This window comes from Mobula birostris, chromosome 23 (assembly GCF_030028105.1).
Source record: "Mobula birostris isolate sMobBir1 chromosome 23, sMobBir1.hap1, whole genome shotgun sequence".
Lineage (NCBI taxonomy): Eukaryota > Metazoa > Chordata > Chondrichthyes > Myliobatiformes > Myliobatidae > Mobula > Mobula birostris.
Window position 1 is genome coordinate 62876207 of NC_092392.1, and position 22238 is coordinate 62898444.

At 44.1% G+C, this 22238-nt stretch overlaps 1 protein-coding gene across 1 annotated transcript in view; it reads left to right on the forward strand.

Moving 5' to 3' along the window:
- The window catches only part of LOC140186818 (dynein axonemal heavy chain 3-like), a 428385-nt gene that overhangs the window by 32035 nt on the left and 374112 nt on the right, over positions 1–22238 (forward strand). The window contains 2 exon segments of the mRNA XM_072241409.1: positions 9813–9931; positions 21760–21964. Of these exon segments, the coding sequence (XP_072097510.1) occupies positions 9813–9931; positions 21760–21964 (324 nt within the window).

The window sequence follows — 22238 nt, forward strand, 5'->3', positions numbered from 1 at the left end:
ACCATTCCATCATGACTGATTTGTTTTCCATTTCAAACCCATTCTTCTGCCTTCTTCACATAGTCTCACACCCTGTCTAAACAAGAACCTATCAACCTCCACTTTAAATATACCCAATAATTTCCCCACCAAAACCATCTGTGACAATAAATTCCACTGATGTACCACAATGGTAAAAGAAATTACTCCTCATCTCTGTTTTAAATAGAGGTCCCTCTATTATGGGGCAGTGCCCTCTGGTCCTAGACTCACTCACTATAGGAAACATTCTCTCCACATCCACTCTATGTAGGCCTTTCAATAGGTTTCAATAAAACTCCCTCCTCATTCTTCTAAACTCCAGCAACTTCAGACCCAGACCCATCAAATGCTCCTCATACATTAACCCTTTCATTAAAATCATTCTTGTTAACCTCCTCTGGACTCTTTCCAATACCAGCTCATCTTTTCTTAGATAATAGGCCCAAAACTGCTCACAATACTCCAGGTACAGTCTAACCAATGCCTTATAAAGCCTCAGCATTAGTTCTTTGTTTTATATTCTAGTCCTCAAATTGAATGCCAATATTACACTTGCCTTTCTTACCACTGACTTATCCTGCAAGTTAATCTTCAGGGAATCCTGCACAAGGACTCCTAAGTCCCATTGCACATCTGATTTTTGAATTTTCTCCTTATTTAGAAAATAGCCTACACCTTTATTCCTTCTACCAAAGTACATGATCATGCACTTTCCAGCACTATTATTCATTTCTTTGTTCAGTCTCCGAATTTGTCTAAGTCCTTCTGCAGTATCCTTGCTTCTTCAACACACTTGCCCCTCCACTTATCTTTGTATTGTCTCAAACTTGGCTTCAAAGGACACCATGATCCAAATCACACACCTAAGGTGAAAAGCAACGGTCCCAACACTGACCTTGAAGAACACCACTAGTCACCAGCAGCCAACCAGAAAAGGCGCCCATTCTTTGCCTCCTGTCAGTCAGCCTATCTTCTATATCTAATATCTTTCCAGTAATACCATGGATTTTTATTTTGTTAAGCAGTGTGGAGAGTGTACAAGACTGACAAAGAATACTGCACAATATAGACTAGCTGCAGATATGGGCTGAGAAATGGCAGATGCAATTTAATCCAGATAAATGTGAGGTGTTGCACCTCGGAAGGGCAAATGCAAGGAGACAGTGCACTGTTAAGGGCAAGGTCCTTAACAATGTTGCTGAGCAGAGAGATCTTAGGATCCAAGTTCATAGCTCCTTGAAAGTGACCATACACGTCAATAAGGTGGCTGAGAAGACTTATGATTGCCTGCTTTTATTAGTCAAGGCGTTGAGTTCAAAAGTCAGGAGGTTATGTTGCAACTTTATAAAACACTGGTTAGGTCACATCTGGAGTATTTCATACAGTTCTGGTCACCCACTATAGGAAGGATGATGAGGCTTTGGAGAGGGTGCAACAGAGGTTCACCAGGATACCGCCTGGTTCAGAGGGCATGTGATGTCATGAGAGGCTGGATAAACTTGGGCTGTTTTGTCTGGAATGGCAGTGGCTAAAGGGAGACCTGATAGAGGTTTATAAGATTATGAAAGGCATAGATAGAGTGGACAGAGTATCTGTTTCCCAAACTTCAAATGTCTACTACCAGAAGGCATGCATTGAAGGTGAGAGTGGTAGGTTCAAGGGGAATGTGAGGGATAAGCTTTTTACTCAGAATGATGGATGCCTGGAATGGTGGTAGAGGCAAATATATTTGAGGCTTTTAAAAGGCCCATGGATAGGCACATGGATGTAAGGAAAATGGAGGGATATGGAGATGGTGTAGGTAGGAGGGATCAGTGTTTGAATGTTTTTGATTTGCTTTTTAGCTGGTTTGGCACAACATTGTGGGCCAAATGTTCTATGTAGCCTGATTTGTGATACTTTGTCAAGGGCCTTCTAAACATCTAAGTAAACAACATCCACTGACTCTCCTTTATCTGTCTTGCCTGTTATTTCCTCAAAGAATTCTAACAGGTTTGTCAAGCAAGACTTCCTCTTGATGAAACCGTGCTGACTTTGGCCTATTTTATCATGTGCCTCCAAGTACCCCAAACATCAAGCTTAATAATAGACTCCAACATCTTCCCAACCACTGAAGTCAGACTAACGGGCCTATAATTTCCTTTCCTCTGCTTCCCTACCTCCTTTCATAAAGAGTGGAGTGACATTTGCAATGTTCCAGTCCTCCAAAACCATTCCAGAATCTAGACCATTACTAATGTCTCCACAATCTCTTCAGCCACCTCCTTCTGGACCCTGGGTGTAATCCACCTAGTTCAGGTAACTTATTCATGTCCAGACCTTTTAGCTTCCTAAGCACTTTCTCCTAACTAATAGCAACTAAATTCACTTCTGCCCCCGACACACTTGAATTTCTAGCGTATGATGAAGGCTGATGCAAAATATTTATTAATTTCATGTCATTTCTTTGTCCCCCATTACTACCTCTCCAGTGTCATTTTCCAGCAGTCCGATATCCACTCACCCTTCTCTTTTACTCTTTATATGTCTGACAAAGATTTTGGTACCCTCTTTTATATTATTGGCTGGCTAGCTTTCATATTTTTTCTCCTTATGGCTTTTTTAAGTTGTCTTCTGTTGGTTTTTAAAAGCCTCTCATTCTTGTAATTCTCACTATTTGTTGCTTTATTATATCCCCTATCTTTTTTATGTTAGTGATGATTGTGTCAATCTCACTTTAGAATAATTCTTCATCTTTGGGATGTATCTATCTTTCACCTTCTGAGTTGCTCCCAGAAACTCTAGCCATTGCTGTTTTGCCATCATCCCTGCTAGTGTCCCCTTCCAATCTACTTTGGCCAGATCCTCTTTCATGCCTCTGTAATTCCCTTTACTCCACTTTAAAACTGATATATCTGACTTCAGTTTCTCTCTCTCAAGCTGTAGGGTAAATTCTGTTATATTATGATCACTGAATTCTAAGGGTTCCTTTATCTTCACCTCCTTAATCAAATCTGGTTCATTACACAACACCCATATTGCCTGTCCTCTAGTAGTCTCAAGCACAAGCCACCTCATAGGTATTCTACAAATTCTCCCTCTTGGGATCCGGCACCAATCTGATTTCCCAATCTACCTACACATTGAAATCCCCCATGACTATTGTAACATTGCCTTTTTTAACATGTTTTTTCTATCTCCCATTGTAATTTATATCCCACATCTTGGCTACTGTTTGGAGGTCCATATATAACTCCCATTAGGGTCTTTTTACCCCTGCAGTTTCTTAACTCTACCCACAAGGATTCTACATGTTTCGATTCTATATCTGAGGATTAGATTTGATTTTTTTTACCAATCCTGATGCATTATCAATAACTCCAAAAGACTGGAAGTAGAGTAAATACTGAAAGGCTTTTATTAACAGTAAAATGGGTCTCGTCCCTGCTGAGAATCTGCCCTGGACTGAGAGGAGGAGCAGTGGCACAATCGCCTTTATTCAGGGGTCTGTGGGAGGAGCCACAGGAGCAGTCAGCAGAGGTGTGTGTCCAGACAGGTAACCCAGTTACAACATATATGGTTTACCACAAACCCCACCCCCTCTGCCTACCTGTCTGTCCTTTTGATACAAAATGTATCCTTGGATGTTAAGTCCCAACTGTAATCATCTTTCAGGAATGAATCAATGATGCCCACAACATCATACCTGCCAATCTCTAACTATCCTACAAGATCACCTACTTTATTCAGTACACTGTGCTTTCAAATATAATATCTTCAGTCCTATATTCATTACCATCTTCAATTTTGTTACCATCTTACAGATCAACTTAGTCCAATGACTGCAATTTGGCCTGCCATCTGCCTGTTCTTCCTCAGTCTCACTACACACTGTATCAGCTTGTATACTAACTGCCCCATCCTCAGGCCTATCACTCAGGCTCCCATCCCCCTACCAAATTTAAACCCTCCCCACAGAGATATTGGTCCATCTTGGGTTCAGGTGTGACCCGTCCTTTTTCTACAGTCACATCTTCCCCAGAAGAGGTTCCAATGATTCAGAAATCTGCACCAATTCCTCAGCCCCACATTCACCTGCCAAATCATCCTATCCTTATCCTCACTGGCAAGTGGCACAGGTGGCAATCCAGAGATTACTACTCTGGAGGTTCTGCTTTTCAGCTTTCTATCCCGTTCCCTATATTCTGTCTTCAGGAACCCCTACCTATATCGGTACCAGCCCGTTTGCTCACTCTGCCCCTTTAGATTGCTGTGGACCTTATTTGAGTCCATCCCTGTCCCTGGCACCTGGAAGGCAACATACCACCCGGTCTCTTTCATAGTCGCAGAAGCTCCTGTCTGTTCCTTTCACTATGGAATTCTCTATCACTAATCCTCTCCTCTTCTCCCGCCTCTGAGCCACAGAGCCAGACTCAGTGCCAGAGACCAGGTTGCTGTAACTTCCCCATGTAAGTTATTCCCGCACAACAGTATCCTGAGCACTGTACTCACTATTGAGGGGAATAGCCACAGTGATACTCTGCACTGGCTGGCTGCCTCTTCCATTTCTCTTTCCAGAGTCACCCAGGTACCTGCTGCCTCATGTCAGGGGTGAATATCCCCCTGTAGCTTCTATCTATCACCTCCTCATTCTTCTGTATGAGCCAAAGGTCATCAAGCTGCAATTCCAGTTTATTAACATGGTCTCTAAGGAGTGGCAGCTTGATGCACTTTGTGCAGATGTAGTTATCAGGGAGAATGGATGTATCCCAGAGATCACACATCTCTCACAAAGAACATACCACTAACTCTGGGCCCAATCTGCCTGTCTGCACTAGCTGTGTAGATAAAGAAAGAGGGGAAAAAAAACTTTCTAGAAATTTTCCTTAAGGGGAAATCTTGCTTGACAAATCTGTTGGAATTCATTGAGGAAATAAAAGGCAGGAAAGACGAAGGAGAGTCAGGACATTGATTACTTGGATTTTCAGAAGGCCTTTGACAAGGTGCTGCACATGAGACTGTTTAACAAGACAAGAGCCCATGGTATTACAGGAATGATGCTTCATGGATAAATAGAAGGCAAAGAGTTGGAACCAAGAGGACCTATTCTAGTTGGCTGCTGATAACTAGTGATGCTGTTCAGGGGTCAGTGTTGAGACCGCTTCCTTTCACATTATATGTCAATGACTTGGGTGATGGTATTGATGGCTTTGTGGCCAAGTTTGCAGATGATAGGAAGATATGTTGAGGGCCAGGTAGTGTTGAGGAAGCAGGGTGTCTGCAAAAAGACCGGACAGATTGAGAGAACGGCCAAAGAACTGGCAGATGGAACATAGTGTAGGTAAGTATGATCATGCACTGCGGCAGAAGGAATAAAGGCATAGACTATTTTTTAAGTGAGGAGAAAATTAAAAAATCAGGGGTGTAAAGGGACTTGGGAGTCCTCGTGCAGGATTCTCCAAAGGTTAACTTGCAAATTTAATGTTAGTATTCATTTTCAGAGGGCCAGAATATAAGAGCAAGGATGTGATGCTGAAGTTTTATAAAGCATCGGTTAGACCACAATATTGTGAGCAGTTTTAGACCCCTTATCTAAGAAAAGATGTTCTGGTATTGGAAAGGGTCCAGAGGAGGCCCAAGAGAATGATTCCAGGAATGAAAGGGTTAAAGTATGAGGAGTGTTTGACAGCTCTGGGCCTGTACTCACTGGAATTTAGAAGAATGAGGGGCATCTCATTGAAACCTGTCAAATACTGAAAGGCCTAAATGTGTCACCTATTGTGGGGAAGTCTAGGAGCAGAGGGCACAGCCTCAGAAAAGAGCGAAGTCCACTTGGAACAGAGATGAGAAGGAATTTATTTAGCCAGAGGCTGGCGCATCTGTGGAATTCATTACCACAAATAGCTGTATAAGTCAGGTCATTGAGTATATTTAAAGTGGAGGTTGATAGTTTCTTTGTTAGTCAGGGTGCCAGTGGTTACAGGGAGAAGGCAGGAGAATGGGGTTGAGAAGGAACATAAATCAGCCATGGTGGAATGGCAGAGCAGACTCAATGGGCCAAAATGGCCTAATTCTGCTCCTATATCTTATGGACTTCCCAGGCATTCTGCCACTTCATTGGACATGGAAGGTTAAATCTGTGCTACATTCTCTTTTACTGCTGTTCTCTTGTTCTCCTGTTCTATAACCATATTGTCCCATAAACCCATGTGACCATCTTCAAGGTGACATTCATATGAAGCATCCTTGGCACAACATGTTCTCACCTTGAACCCAGTTGGACCTCCACCTCAGGACAGTTGGGAACACATCCCAATGTGACTCTACGGAGCTCTTCTTTCAGTTCTGGTCACCTCAGTACTGGAAGGATGTGGATTCTATAGAAAGAGTGCAGAGGAGATTTACAAGGATGTTACCTAGATTGGAGAGTGTGCCTTATGAGAATAGGTTGAATATTATGAGAATAGGCTGGCCTTTTCTCCTCGGAGCAATGGAGGATGAGAGGTGACCTGATAGAGGTGTATAAGATGATGAGAAGCATTGATCGTGTGGATAGACTGAGGCTTTTTCCCGGGGCTGAAATGATTAACATGGGGTTAGAGGCATAGCTTTAAGGCACTTGGAAGTAGGTACAGAGGGGATGTCAGGGGTAAGTTTTTCATAGAGTGGGTGCGTGCAATGCACTGCCAGCGAAGGTGGTAGAGACGGATACAATAGGATCTTTTAAGAGACTCTTAGGTACATGGAGCCCAGAAAAATAGAGGGCTATGCGGTAGGGTAATCCTAGGCAGCTTGCAGAGTAGGTTACATGGTCGGCACAACACTGTGGGTCGAAGGGCCGGTAATGTGCTGTAAAGTTCTATATTCTATGTTCTACACCAAGGTTATGGCTTTGACCAGTTTGCTTGACTTAAGCCTGACTTGTGTCTGCAATGACAGTTAGATTTCATTGTTACCATTTGAGCAGCTTGGAAGCATTTCAACTGTCTGATTCTTTAATCATCTGTTTCATGTTTGGTTTTCCATTGATTATTTTTCAGTTCATGTATCAAGCACACTTCTCCTTCTCATATGAATCAATTTAACTTGCAGCTACAGATCAGTAGTTACTAAATATCTTCCACATAATAAATGCATCTTATAGTCACAGTGATACAGAACAGAAACAGGCCCTCAGCCCAACTGGTCTATGCCAATCAAAATGCCCATCTAAACTAGTCCCATTTTTCAGAACTTGGCCATAACCTTCTAAACAATTCCAATGTATGTACAGTGCCTATAAAAAGTATTCATCCCCTCTCGAAAGTTTTCATGTTTTATTGTTTTACAACATTGAATCACAGTGGATTTAATTTGGCTCTTTTAACTCTGATCAACAGAAAAAGACTCTTTTGTATCAAAATGAAAGCAGATCTCTACAAAGTGATATAAGTTAATTACAAATATGAAACACAAAGTAATTGCGTAAGTATTCAGCCCCTTTAATATGACACATCAAATCATCACTAGCGCAGCCAGTTGGTTTTAGAAATCACATTAGATGGAGATCACCATGTATAGTCAAGGTGTTTCAACTGATCGTAGTAAAAATACACCTGTATTTGGAAGGTCCAACTGCTGGTGAGTCAGGATCCTGGCAAAAACTACACCATGAAGACAAAAGAACACTCTAAGCAACTGTGTGAGAAGGTTATTGAAAACCGCAAGACAGGAGATGGATACAAGAAAATCCCCAAGCCATTGAATATCCCTTGGAGTACAGTTAAGTCAATCATCAAGACATGGAAAGAATATAGCACAGATGTAAATCTGCCTAGAGCAGGCCATCCTCAAAAACAGTGACCATGCAAGAGAGGAAGTGGAGAGGGAGGCCACCAAGAGACCTATGACAACTCTGGAGGAGTTACAAGCTTCAATGGCTGAGATGGGAAAGACTGCGCATACAACTGCTGCCTGGGTTCTTCACCTATCAGAGTTATGGGAGAGTGGCAAAAAGAAAGCCACTGTGGAAAAAACTCACATGAAATCTCGGCTCAACTTTGCCAGGTGGCATGTGGGAGACTCTGAAGTCAGCTGGAAGATTTTTTGGTCTGATGCAACCAAATTTGAGCTTTTTGGCCATCAGACTAAATGCTATTTTTGGCATAAGCCAAACACGGCACATCACCAAAATCACACCATCCCTACTGTGAAGCATGGTGGTGGCTGCATCATGTTGTGGGGATGCTTTACTGCAGCAGGCCCTGGAAGGCTTGTGAAGGTAGAGGGTAAAATGGATGCAGCAAAATACAGGGAAATCCTGGAGGAAAACCTGATGCAGTCGGCAAGAGAACTGCGACTTGGAAGATTTGTTTTCCAGCAAGACAGTGACCCCAAGTATAAAGCTAAAGCTACACAGAAATGGCTTAAAAACATAGAAACATAGAAAATAGGTGCAGGAGTAGGCCATTCGGCCCTTCAAGCCTGCACTGCCATTCAGTATGATCGTGGCTGATCATCCAACTCAGAATGTACCTGCCTTCTCTCCAATCCCCTGATCCCTTTAGCCGCAAGAGCCATATCTAACTCCCCCTTAAATATAGCCAATGAACTGGCCTCAACTGTCTCCTATGGCAGAGAATTCCACAGATTCACCACTCTGTGTGAAGAAGTTTTTCCTCATCTTGGTCCTAAAAGGCTTCCCCTTTATCCTTAAACTTCCCCAACATCGAGAGCAATCTTCCTGCATCTAGCCTGTCCAATCCCTTTAGAATTTTACACATTTCAATAAGATCCCCCCTCAATTTTCTAAATTCCAGAGAGTATAAGCCTAGTCGATCCAGTCTTTCATCATATGAAAGTCCTGCCATCCCAGGAATCAATCTGGTGAACCTTCTTTGTACTCCCTCTATGGCCAGAATGTCTTTTCTCAGATTAGGGGACCAAAACTGCACACTATACTCCAGGTGTGGTCTCACCAAGGCCTTGTACAACTGCAGTAGTACCTCCCTGCTCCTGTACTCGAATCCTCTTGCTATGAATGCCAGCATACCATTCGCCTTTTTCACCACCTGCTGTACCTGCATGCCCACTTTCAATGACTGGTGTATAATGACACCCAGGTCTCGGTGCACCTCCCCTTTTCCTAATCGGCCACCATTCAGATAATAATCTGTTTTCCTGTTCTTGCCACCATTCAGGTAATCTGTTTTCCTGTTCAACAAACTTAATGTCCTGGAGTGGCTAAGTCAGAATCCAGACCTCAATCCAACTGAGAATTTGTGGTTGAACTTGAAAAGAACTGCTCATTCATGATCCCCATGCAATCTAACGGAGCTTCAGCAGTTTTGTAAAGAATAGGGGAAAAATTAGTGTCCAAATGTGCAAAGCTGATGGACACCTATCCACACAGACTCAAGGCTGTAATTGCTGCCAAAGGTGCATCAACTAAATACTGACTTGAAGGGAGTGAATAATCATGCAATTATTTTGTGTTTAATAATTATAATAAATTTAGACCAATTTGTAGAAACTTGTTTTCACTTTGATACAAAGGGGTCTTTTCTGATGATCAGTGTCAAAGAAGCCAAATTAAATCCACTGTGATTCGAAGTTGTAAAACAATAGAATGGGAAAACTTCTGGGGGGCATGGGGGGGTGAATACTTTTTATGGGCACTGTACCTGTTCTTTTAAAACTTGTTGTACCTGCCTCAACCACTTCCTCAACAACTGATTCCATACATTTCTTGTGTGTCTGTGATCAGCATTATTCCCATTATACATGGGAGCTGTGAAAGCTGCCATCAACATCATTTCCATGTGTTCTTGTAGGCTGTGGACAACTTTGAAGTCAAATACATTGGCTCTGTACATTCTGAAGAGGAAATTGTCCTGAATGCAAAAGCAACACTTCAATTTGTGGCCAAGAGTAACGGTCATGGGCCACTTAGGTAAGATTTGCTTCAAGTATTGCTTTGGATGCAGTGGATCAGTAACTGGAGATGTGACTGCTGGATGTCCCATCCCTAGGAGGAACAGGAACAGTCAGCTTTGAACATATAGGCCACACTGTCATCTGCACACCACTCTATCTTCCCCCAACCCCTCCCTCCAAACATCTCCCTACCTTCACCATCTACACCTCCTCCACCCATGCATCCTCCCACCACAACTCACAGCCTCACCCTCCACATCTCCACTCAACTCGCCTTCCACCCCTCCCTCCACAACTACCTGAATGTCACCTTCCACCCCTCCCTCCACAGCTCCCCCAACCCCACCTTCCACCCCTCCCTCCGCGGCTCCCCCGGCCCCACCTTCCACCCCTCCCTCTGCAGCTCCCCTGACCCCACCTTCCACCCCTCCCTCCGCGGCTCCCCCGACCCCACCTACCACCCCTCCCCCTGACCTCTCCCCCCCGCAGCTCTGTTCGACCCCTCCCCATCCCCCACTGCTATAAGTATTGAAAGGGATATCTTACAAATTAGGGATTTTAAAAATGAGGTAGAGTAAGTCCAGGGTTAACGTGATCCTGTTACAGTGAAGGATAAGTCTGGTAAGAGTGGGCAACCCTGGATGATGAGATACATTGAAGCCTTGGTCAGGAGAAAGGATTGTTATGGGTCAGGTAACAGTGGCTGAGATCAAAGGAAGCATAAGGAATATATTTCAGGAAGAAAACATGGGGGCAAAATGGGGCACAAGTTATTCTTGGTGATAAAGGAGATTCGTGGAAGATTCTGAAAGTATATTAAGAGCCAAAAGTGTAACCAGGAAGAGGAAGATCACAGTGGTCATCTCAGCAAGTTCTTAAATGAAGACTTTTGTCTGTGTTTACCTTTGGAGAAGACCATGTAGGCTGGGTGCTCAGGGATGAGCAGGGTGATGTCCTGAAACAGATCGATATTTAAAAACAATGGTTAATGGTTTTGGCATGCATTAAGTTGGAAAAAGCCCTGGGGCCGATCAGGTGCGTGCTAGGACATCGTGGGATGCTATGGTGGAAATTACAGCGGCCCTGCCAGATATCATAATTACTTCCTTACAGAAGGTGAGATACCAAAAAGTCTCAGTGTGGCTAAGAAGGGCTGGAAAGACAAGCCGGGGATCACAGACCTAATGAGCCAACATCAGAAGTGGGGTAAGTTACTGGAAGAGATTGCATTTGGAAAGGCCAGAACTGACTAGAGATAGCATTGTTTGTGTGTGTGAAATGGTCTCTCATGAATTTCACTGAATTTTTTTGAAGAGGTAGCCTAGGGGATTGACAAGGGCAGGGAGGTAGATGTTGTCTATATGGACTTTAGCTGGCTTTTGACAACGTTCATCGTGGTATGTTACTCTGGAAAGTGAGATCACATAGCTAGCCAATTGGATATACAATTAGCTTTGTGAAAGGAGTCAGAGGGTGGTGTGGTGGATTGTTTTTCAGACTGCAGGCCTATGACCAGTGGTGTACTGCAGGAATCCATGCTGGTTCCCGTTATCCTCTTCCTCAAAGCCAAGATGGTGCCACATTAGTGGCAGCTGGTTACAGTAGGTCCTGTGTTTTTACTTTCTCATGTTATTTTGTTATTTTTATGCTTTGTTGTGCACCTAAACCATTTGTGATGGCTATAACACTGTCTGTTTTATTATTTCATACATTATTCTTGCACATTGGTAAATTATTATGTATATTGTTCTGTACTTCATTATTAGTTAATATTTTATTATTATTGCAAAGTGTGTTTTTAAACATTGCTGCTGTAAAGAAATAATTTCCCACTTGTCAATAAAGTTAAAGTACTTACTATTATTAGTCATATATATTAATGAATTCAGATGATTAAAGTTAAATTGGATAGATATATGGACAGGAAAGGAATGGAGGGTTATGGGCTGAGTGCAGGTCGGTGGGACTAGGTGAGAGTAGGAGTTTGGCACGGACTAGAAGGGCTGAGATGACCTGTTTCTGTGCTGTAATTGTTATATGGTTATATGATTGGTGGCATGGTGTCTAATATTAAGAATGACATTTCGGGGTACTTGGAGACAAATGATAAAATAAGTCAAAGTCAGCATAGTTTCTGCAAAGGGAAATCTTGCCTGACAAAGCTGCTAAGGGTTCTTCAAGGAAGTAGCAAGCAGGTGGACAGAGGAGCAACACTCACAACACGCTGGAGGAGCTCAGCAGGTTGGGCAGCATCCATGGAAACGATCAGTCAACATTTCGGGCCGGAACCCTTCGTCAGGACTAAAGAGGGAAGGGGCAGAGGCCCTATAAAGAAGGTGGGGGGAGAGTGGGAAGGAGAAGGCTGGTAGGTTCCAGGTGAAAAACCAGTATGGGGGAAGATAAAGGGGTGGAGGAGTAGAAGCAGGGAGGTGATAGGCAGGAAAGGTGAAGAAAGAATAGGGGAAAACACAATGGGTAGTAGTAGAAGGCGGAACCACGAGGGAGGTGATAGGCAACTGGGGGAGGGGCAGAGTGAAATAGGGATAGAGGAAGGGAGGGGGAGGGAATTACCGGAAGTTGGAGAATTCTATGTTCATACCAAGGGGCTGGAGACTACCTAGACGGTATATGAGGTGTTGCTCCTCCAACCTGAGTTTAACCTCATGGTGGTAGAGGGGGACATGTATGGACATATCTGAATGGGAATGTGAAGCAGAGTTGAAGTGGGTGGCAACTGGGAGATCCTGTCTGTTTTGGCGGACAGAGTGGAGGTGTTTGATGAAGCGGTCCCCCAATCTGTGTCGGGTTTCACCGATGTAGAGGAGGCCGCACTGGGAGCACCGGATGCAATAGATGACCCCAACAGACTCACAAGTGAAGTGTTGCCTCACCTGGGACTGTTTGGGGCCCTGAATGGTGACGAGAGGAGGTGTAGGGACAGGTGTAGCACTTACGCTTACACGGATAAGTGCCGGGTGGGAGATCCATGGGGGGGAGGGGACGTGTGGACCAGGGAGTCGCAGAGCTATGATCTCTGTGGAAAGCAGAGGGGTGGAGAGGGAAAGGTGTGTTTAGTGGTGGGGTCCTGTTGAAGGTGGTGGAAATTGCAAAGGATAATGTGCTGGATCTGGAGGCTGGTGGGGTGGTAGGTGAGGACAAGGGGAATTCTGTCCCTGTTGTGGTGGCGGGAGGATGGGGTGAGGGCCGAAGTGCGGGAAATGGAGGAGATGCGGGTGAGGGCATCATTGATGACAGCAGAAGGGAAACCACGATCCTTAAAGAAAGAGGACATTTGAGATGACAGAGGAGTAGTGGATTTACTTTGATTTTCAGAAGGTTTTTGATAAGGTGCTTAACAGGATAAAATCCTATGGTGTTACAGGAAGGATACTGACATGGATAGCGGAACGGCTGACAGGCAGGAGGCAGTGAGTGGGAATAAAGGGGGCCTTTTCTGATTGGCTGCCAGTGACCAGTGGTGTTCCTCGGGGTCAGTATTGGGACCGCTAGTTTTCACATTGTTTGTCAATGATTTAGATAATGGAATTGATAGCTTTGTGGCAAGGTTTGCAGATGATACAAAGATAGGTGGAGGGGTAGGTAGTGCTGAGGAAGTAATGTGATTGCAGAGGACTTAGACAAATTAGAAGAATGGGCAAAAAAGTGGCAGATGGAATAGTGTTGGGAAATGTATGATAATGCATTTTACTGAAGGGAACAATAGTGCAGTCTATTATCTAAACGGGGAACAGGTTCAAACATCAGAGGTGCAGAGGGACTTGGGAATCCTCGTGCAAGGCTCCCAGAAGGTTAATTTACAGGTTGTGTCTATGGTAAAGAAGGAAAATGCAATGTTGGCATTAATTTCAAGGGGAATAGAATATAAAAGCAAGGAGATAATATTGAGCCTTTATAATACACTAGTCAAGCGGCACTTGGAGTATTGGCAACAGGTTTGGGCCCTATATCTCAAAGGATATGCTGTCATTGAAGAGAGTCCAGTGGAGGTTCACGAGGATGATATGAGGAGCGTTTGGCAGCTTTGGGCCTGTACTCACTGGAATTTAGAAGAATGCGGAGGTATCTCATTGAAACCTAAAGAATATTGAAAGGACTATATAGGGCAGATGTAGAGATGATGTTTCCTATGGTGGGTGTATCCAGAACTAGAGGACACAGTTTCAAAATTGAGGGGTGACCTTTTAGAACAGAGGTAAGGAGGAATTTTTTTAGCCTGAGAGTAGTGAATCTGTGGAATGCTCTGCTACAGACTGTGGTGTAAGGCAGAGGGTCGATAGTTTCCTGATCAGTCAGGGCATCAAAGGTTATGGCGAGAAGGCAGGTGTATGGGGTTGAGTAGGATCTGGGATCAGCCATGATGGAATGGCAGAGCAGACTCAATGGGCTGAATGGATTAATTCTGCTCTTATGTCTTATAAGTTTGTAGATGACACCAAACTTGGACAGTGAAAAAGGTTGAGTGAGATTACAACAGGTTTGAGATCAACTGCAGAATTGGACAAAGTAATGGCAGGTGGAATTTAACTCAGACAAGTGCATATTTTGGGAAGTTAAGGCTAGTGAAGGACATGCACAGTAAATAGTAGGGCCCTAAGGGAGTGCTGTAGAGTACAGAGACCTTGGGATACAGGTATATACAGTAATTACCTGAAAGTGGTGGTACAGGTAGAGTGGTACAGGTATATACAGTAATTACCTGAAAGTGGTGGTACAGGTAGAGTGGTACAGGTATATACAGTAATTACCTGAAAGTGGTGGTACAGGTAGAGTGGTACAGGTATATACAGTAATTACCTGAAAGTGGTGGTACAGGTAGAGAGTGGTGGAGAGTTTGGCCTGCTTGTCTTCACCACATGGGGCACAAAGTACAAGAGCTGGAACTTTTCACCCAGTAGGTCTAGAGAGTTCTGGTCTCCGCACTATAGGAAGGATGTGATTAAACTAGAGAGGGTGCAGAAAGGATACAAGGACATTGTCTAGACTGGAGGCTTTGAGTTAAGAGTAGACCAGTTGGGACTTGATACACTGGAGTGAAAGGGACTGAGGGGTGACCTCGTAAAGGTTTATAAAATCATTAGGGACATGGATAAGGTGGGTGCTTTTCTCCAGGGTAGGTGAGTCTGTAACGAGAAGGCATAGGTTTAATGTCAAAAGAGAAAGATTTAAAAGGGAGCGAAAGGTGTTTTTCACACGGAGGGTGGGGTTATATGGAAAGAGCTGCCAGAGGAAGTGGTGAAATGGTTACAATTACTCTTGGAAAACATTTGGATAGGTAAATGAATAGGAAAAGTTTAGAGTAGGGGTCAGCAACCTTTTTGCCTCTGTGGGCCGGATTGTGTGTTAATGAGTGGACGGTGGGCCAGATAAATGCCATAAACTTGAAATATGGGAATTATCCATTTAAATACATCCAGTTATGTTTTACCTCAAATTAATGAATAATGCATGTTAGAAAATCATTTGTGCTTAAGGTTGCCTACCCCTGGTTTAGAGGAATGTGGACCAAATGCAGGCAAATGGGAGTAGAGGCAGGACCACTGTGGGATCAATGTAAACATTAATGGCACTAGTTCAGTGGGTGGAAGAGTAAAGTGATTTTAAAGGACAGCCGAGGTTTTTCATACTTCAGCCCACTGAGTCTGATCATACCATAATATATCTCATCATCTGCTTTCTTGCAGTTGACCTTGTGAAAATTCTAGTATTAATGGTGATATCTAGTGAGGTCTTTGAATAAATTAATGTTCCTTTCACATAAAAAGAATGAGTAAACAGTAAATAAAGAGGAATTTACGCCCTTCAATGTTTAGTAAAAACTGTGATTGTAATGTATAATTAAAAACAAAATGCTGGAAAATTCCAGCTGATCAAGTGACACCTGGAAAGGCCAAATGTGTGCTAAGCTGCCATACAATTATTAATCAGAATCAGGTTAATTATCACTGACATGACATTAAATGTATTGTTTTGTGGCAGGGGTACAGTACAAGATGTAGGAGTTACTGAAAGTTACAATAAATTAGTAAATAATACAAGAGAGGAATAGTGAGGTCGTGTTCAAGGACCATTACGAAATCTGACGGCGGCAGGGAAGAAGTTGTTCTTGAAACCTTGAGTGTGGGTCTTGGGGTCCTGTCCCTCAGCCCCGCTGGTAGTACTGAGAAGAAATCATGTCCCAGATGATGAATGCTGCAGTTGAGGCCCCACCTCTTAAAGACATCCTTGATGGTAGTGAGAGTTGTACATGTGATGGAACACATACAACCTGACAAAGGTGATGAATTCCTGAACTAGTGTGCTTGCCTATGCTTCCAAAATCTTGGTGCAAATCCCAATCCTGAGCTATTGGTGCACAAAGCCTCACGGACCCTATGATAAAAACACAGGCTATGCTTTGGGTAAATGCAAAAGCTCCATACTGCTCTGAGGAAGAAAAGGTCAATCCCCCAGCCTCCAGGGCAACCTCATTTTAGCAGTGATCAGAGTGTCATCATTTTGCAGATTGTGGAGATACAGTACAATTCAAGTTTGATCATCATTCAATCACATATGAATAGAGCTAAACGAGGCAGCATTACTACGGGGTCAAGGTGCTAAAATGCATTAATAACACAAGGACTCATTCACATAATAAGAGTCCCTCCACCCGCAACACCATGGCTTGTTGGTCAGTCCTCACATGTACTGGACAACAAATCCACATAGAATAGCAGTAAAACACAACGATGTATAGAATATGTGTGTATATAGTCCAGACCACCCAGCCCGCCGAGATCATCTCTCGACCAGCCCCGAACCCCGACCCTCGCTAGGCAATACTGAGGCTTTGAGGCTCAGTACAAGCACAAATAGATTAGTAAAAATACAACCAAATATATCTGTATACTCTATATTTGTATATACTGTATATACTGCAGCTTTGAGGCTCAGTACAAGCACATATAGATTAGTAAAACTACAACCAGACAAATATATATGTATATGGTCCAGACCCCTCAGTCCAATCGCCACAATGGCACTACGCCACCCTCGGTAGAGACTGGGGGTTCGGATGCCTCTCCCACAGCAGCTGAAAAGCAGGTGACATCACGGCTCGAGGCCCGAGTCCATTGAGTGCGGCTAAAAAATCTACACTTGGCCACAACAGAGCTTGCATTCTGCCCAGCGAAACTCCGTGACGGGCGCAGCACCACACCGCCCCCAGTGACGTGCAGCAGTTTGGTCCCCTCACTCCGGGCAACTACAGACAGGCGACACTGTGGCTTCCGGCCTAATCCTAAAACCGAAGCCAGTGGGGTCACTCGCCATCCACTCCTACATTCATCCAGTAAATCAGCGAATCAAGTTTGCAATCACAAGAAAAGCGACCATAACATCCAGATTAACACGGTCCAAAGGGAGCTTGTGATCACAAGAAAAGCGACCATGACGGCCACTCACTATCTGACTGTAAACCTCCACCCACTCCGGCAGCAGCTCCTTCGTTGTCCCCACCAGCGAGCAACTCGCGGATGCAGAAAACCCTCAGTACTATAAGTTCTTAATGTATAGCAGGATCTTACGATCGTTGGATGTAAGTAGAATGGTAACACCTTTTGTTGACGCCATAGAAGCTGCTGTGACCAGTTACGCCACCATCTTGCTGATAGCAAGTTCAAAGTTCAAAATAACTTGGATTCAGTGACTCCACTCAAGCGTATCTCATGGACAGCAACATGTGCTTTTGTTTGAACCTGTCTCTATAACAAAGGCAGTCCTGTATATGACTACAAACATATCCCTGGGTTGCATTATGCAAGTACCCCCTCAGATAATCTTGCAAGGGATAAACAATCCATCACTGAAGCCGCACATCTGTCTGGAATTGAAGGTTTCCTGTTGAGGACTGAAGAACATGTGAATTAGTAGAAGTGGGCATCTGTGCCTTCAGACCTTCACCACCACTCAAGGGGTCTCGACAGTACTCTTCCATAGATGCTGCCTGACTTGCCGACTCTCCAGCAATTTGTGTGTGTTGCTTGGATTTAGAACATCTGCAGATTTTCTCTTGTAAGTGATAGGTAAGACTAGTAAGGGGAAAGGAGGTAGGGGGAGTGAAGAATGAAGAGAGAAGGTGGAAGAGGTGGGCTGAAGAAGAAGGACTCTGATAAGGGAGAAAAGTGGATCGTGGAATAAAAGGAAGGAGGGGAACCAAAAGGAGGTGATGAGCAAGCAAGGAAAAGGGAAGGTATGAGAGGGGAGCCAGAATGGGGAATTTAAAAAAAGAGGGAAGAGGGAGGGAGGAGAAATTACCACATTAGAAAAATGAATGCTCATGCCATCAGGTTGGAGGCTACCTAGACAGAATGGTGTGAGTCACTCCTCCAAGCTGAGTGTGCCTCATTCTTGCAGTACAGGAGGCCATAGACCAACACATCAGAATGGGAATGGAAAATCAAATTGCAATGGGTGGCCACCAGGAAATCCCATCTTTTGGGGTTGACAAAATGAAGGAGCTCAACAAAGTGGTCCCTCAGTCTGTGTTGTGTCACACTGATGTAGAGGAGGCTGGGCCAGGAACACTGGATGCAGTAGATGACCCCAACAGACTTGCAGGTGAAATGTCACCTCATCTGGAGGGGCCCTGAATGGTGGTGAAGGAAGGGATGAATGGACAGGTGTAGCACTTGGGCTACTTGTGGAGGTAAGTGGGGAGGGATGAACAGATAAGGGAGGTCATGGAGAGAGCAATTCCTGCAGGAAGTAGAGAGTGGGGGTGAATGGGCAGATGTGCAAGAAATGGAGGAGTTCCTGTTCTTTAAAAAAGGAGGACATCTCAGATGTTCTAGAATGGAATGCCTAATCCTGGGAACAGATGTGACAGAGGGGGAGAAACTGAGAGGAGGGAATAGCATTTTTACATGTGACAGGGTGGGAAGAGGTATAGTCAAAATAGCTGTGAGAGTCAGTAGATAGCCTGTCTTCAGAGCTGGAGTGAGAGAGATTGGGAAAGGGGAGAGAGTTATCGGAGATTTTACCAAGTGACAGGATGGAAATTGGAAACAAAGTTGATGAAATTGATAGGCTCAGCATGGGTGCGAGAAACAACACCAATGCAGTCATCAATGTCGCGTAGAAAGAGTTGGAGTATTACCAGTGTAGGCTTGGAACATAGACAGTTCCACACAGCCAATGAAAAGGCTCATGGATTTGGAGAAAGTGGGAGAAGCTGAAAGTGAATTTGTTGAGGTAGAGAACCAATTGCGCCAGACGTAAGAGGCTGGTGGTGGAGTAAAACTTGTTAGGTTTGTTGTGCAGAAAGAAGCAGAGAGCTTTAAGGCCTTCATGATGGGGAATAAACCGTATTGGGCTGGACATCCAGAAGAAGGGCCAGGGAAGTGAAAGTTGTTGAGGAGATCGAGTTGTGAAATGTTGGTGTGTAGGTAGGAAGGGGCTGACCCGTGGGGGATAAAATGGAGTCGACATGAGTTCAGCAAGGCAGGAGCAGACAGAAACAATGGACCTAATGGGACATTCCAGTTTTGGCTAGGAGGTAGAAATGAGCACTGCGGGGTAGAGGAACTGGGAGGTTGGTGGCAGAGGATGGCGATATGATGGAGACAGCTATGTGTGAACACCAGGATTTCTCCTGTCACCATTTCAAGAATTCTCTTTTTGTGATGCCAAAGTGGATGATCTCATGGAAAATTGTGCGGGAACCATCTACCCAGTTCTCACCCAATCACTAGCTTAGAACACAGAACACAGAGGCTCAAGAAATTCTGCAGATACTGGAAATCTGGATCAATGCACACAAAATGCTGAAGGAACTCAGCATGTCAGGCAGCATCTATGAAGGAAAATTAATAGCTGACATTTTGTGCTGAGATCCTTCATCAGGACTGGAAAGAAAGAATGCAGAGATCAGAACAAAAGGATGGGAGATGTAGGGAGTACAAGTTGGCAGATGATAGGTGAGTCCAGGTGAGAGGGGGAATGATGTGAGGATGTTGTGGGGACAGGGGAGGAAATAATATGAGAAGCTGGGAGATGATCAGTGAAAAAGGCTAAAGAAGGAATCTGATCAAGGAGGACATGGAATAAAGGAGAGTAGGGAACCAGAGGGAGGAAGGTGAAGGTGATGGGCAAGTCAGGGGGCAGAGGTGGGGAAAGAGAAGGGGTGAAGGGGCCACAGAGATGAGGGAAAACAGGGTGAGGAAGAGGGGAGTGGTCACCAGAAGTCAGAGAAGTCAATGTCTATGCTGTCAGTTTTGAGTCTACCAAAATGGAATATGTGTTGCTTCTACAATCTGCATCTGGCTTCAACGTGGCAGTGGAAGAGGTCATGGACAGACATGTCAGTGAGGGAATGGGAAGTGGAATTGAAATTGTTGGCACTGGAGATCCTTGCAGTTACAGCAGATGGAGTTAAGGTGCTCAAGCAGAACACAGAAAAGTACAGTACAGGAATAGGTTCTTCTCCCCACCGTGTCTTCAGAATCAGAATCAGTATCAGGTTTATTGTCACCGGCATGTGACATGAGATTTGTTAACTTAGCAGCAGCAGTTCAATGCAAAACATAATCTAGCAGAGAGAGAGAAAAAAATAATAATAAATAAAATAAAACATAATAAACAAGGAAATCAATTACGTACATTGAATAGATTATTAAAAAATGTGCAAAAACAAAAATACTGTATATTAAACAAAGTGAGGTAGTGTCCAAAGCTTTAAAGTCCATTTAGGAATCAGATGGCAGAGGGGAAGAAGCTGTTCCTGAATCGCTGAGTGTGTGCCTTCTCGCTTCTATATCTCCTACCTGATGGTAACAGTGAGAAAAGTGTATGTCCTGGGTGCTGGAGGTCTTTAATAATGGACGCTGCCTTTCTGAGACACCGCTTCCTAAAGATGTCCTGGATACTTTGTAGGCTAGTGCCGAAGATGGAACTGACTAGATTTACAACCTTCTGCAGCTTCCTTTGGTCCTGTGCAGTAGCCCCTCCATACCAGACAGTGATGCAGCCTGTCAGAATGCTCTCCACAGTAAAACTATAGAAGTTTTTGAGCGTATTTATTGACATGCCAAATCTCTTCAAACTCCTAATAAAGTATAGCTGCTGTCTTGGCTTATTTATGACTACATCAGTATGCTGGGACCAGAGATCTTGACATCCAGGAACTTGAAGCTTCTCACCCTCTCTACTTCTGATCCCTCTATGAGGATTATATGTGTTCCTTCATCTCATCCTTCCTGAAGTCCACAATCAGCTCTTTCGTCCTACTGACATTGAGTTCCAGGTTGTTGCTGAGGCACCACCCTACTAGTTGGCATATCTCACTCCTGTACGCCCTCTCACCACCACCTGAGATTCTACCAACAATGGTTGTATCGTCAGCAAATTTATAGATGGTAGCCTAGCCACATAGTCTTGTGTACATAGAGAGTAGAGCAGTGGGCTAAGCACACACCCCTGAGGTGCGCCAGTGTTGATCGTCAGTGAAGAGGATATGTTATCACCAATCCACACAGACTGTGGTCTTCCAGTTAGGAAGTCCAGGATCCAATTACAGAGGGAGGTAATCACCCACCATGATGCCGATTTAAACTAATCCCATCTACCTGCATATGGTTCATATTCCTCCGTTCCATACTTGTCTACTTCTTCAACTTTAAACACTTAAAACTTTGGGTTTAACAATCCAGAGTTAGGAAATTTAAGAAATTTTTAAAAAAATAGTCAGTCCAGACATACTCAAAATTACTAACCACTGTTTGCCATGTTATTGGGAGAGAGGACTTTGCTTGTTCCCAGTTATAAAGGGTTTTTCTTGGCCTTTGGCAGATACTGCTCAGTGTATGAACCATATAAGAGCCTCCTGTCTCCAGACTCTGACAGTAAGATTGAAGATACAATCAGCAGGGAGTTTAACCTGACAACTTACGTCAGGGAAATAGAGGAGCTGAGAAGGATGGGTGTAGAGCTGGCCTCTCTGCCGGTCCATGTTCCTCTGGAGCTGCTGCTGCTGGACTGCACCGAATTAAATCAGGTAAGTGAAACACAAACACTGACAGTAGCTCACCTCAAAGCCCTATTCCCTCACTATACATCCTGCCAGGGTATTCTTCAACCCAATGGTATGAACATTGAACTCTCCATCTCCAGGTAACCCATACCCCCTCTGTGTTCCTTTCCTACTCCCACCAGGACAGGACACCCAGGGTCTCCCTCCCTTTGTTCACCTTTCCAACTATCTGCAGCACCCCCTTCCTGTTCTGTTGACCTAATTGACCCATCCAGCCGGGCCAACTCCATTCTATCCA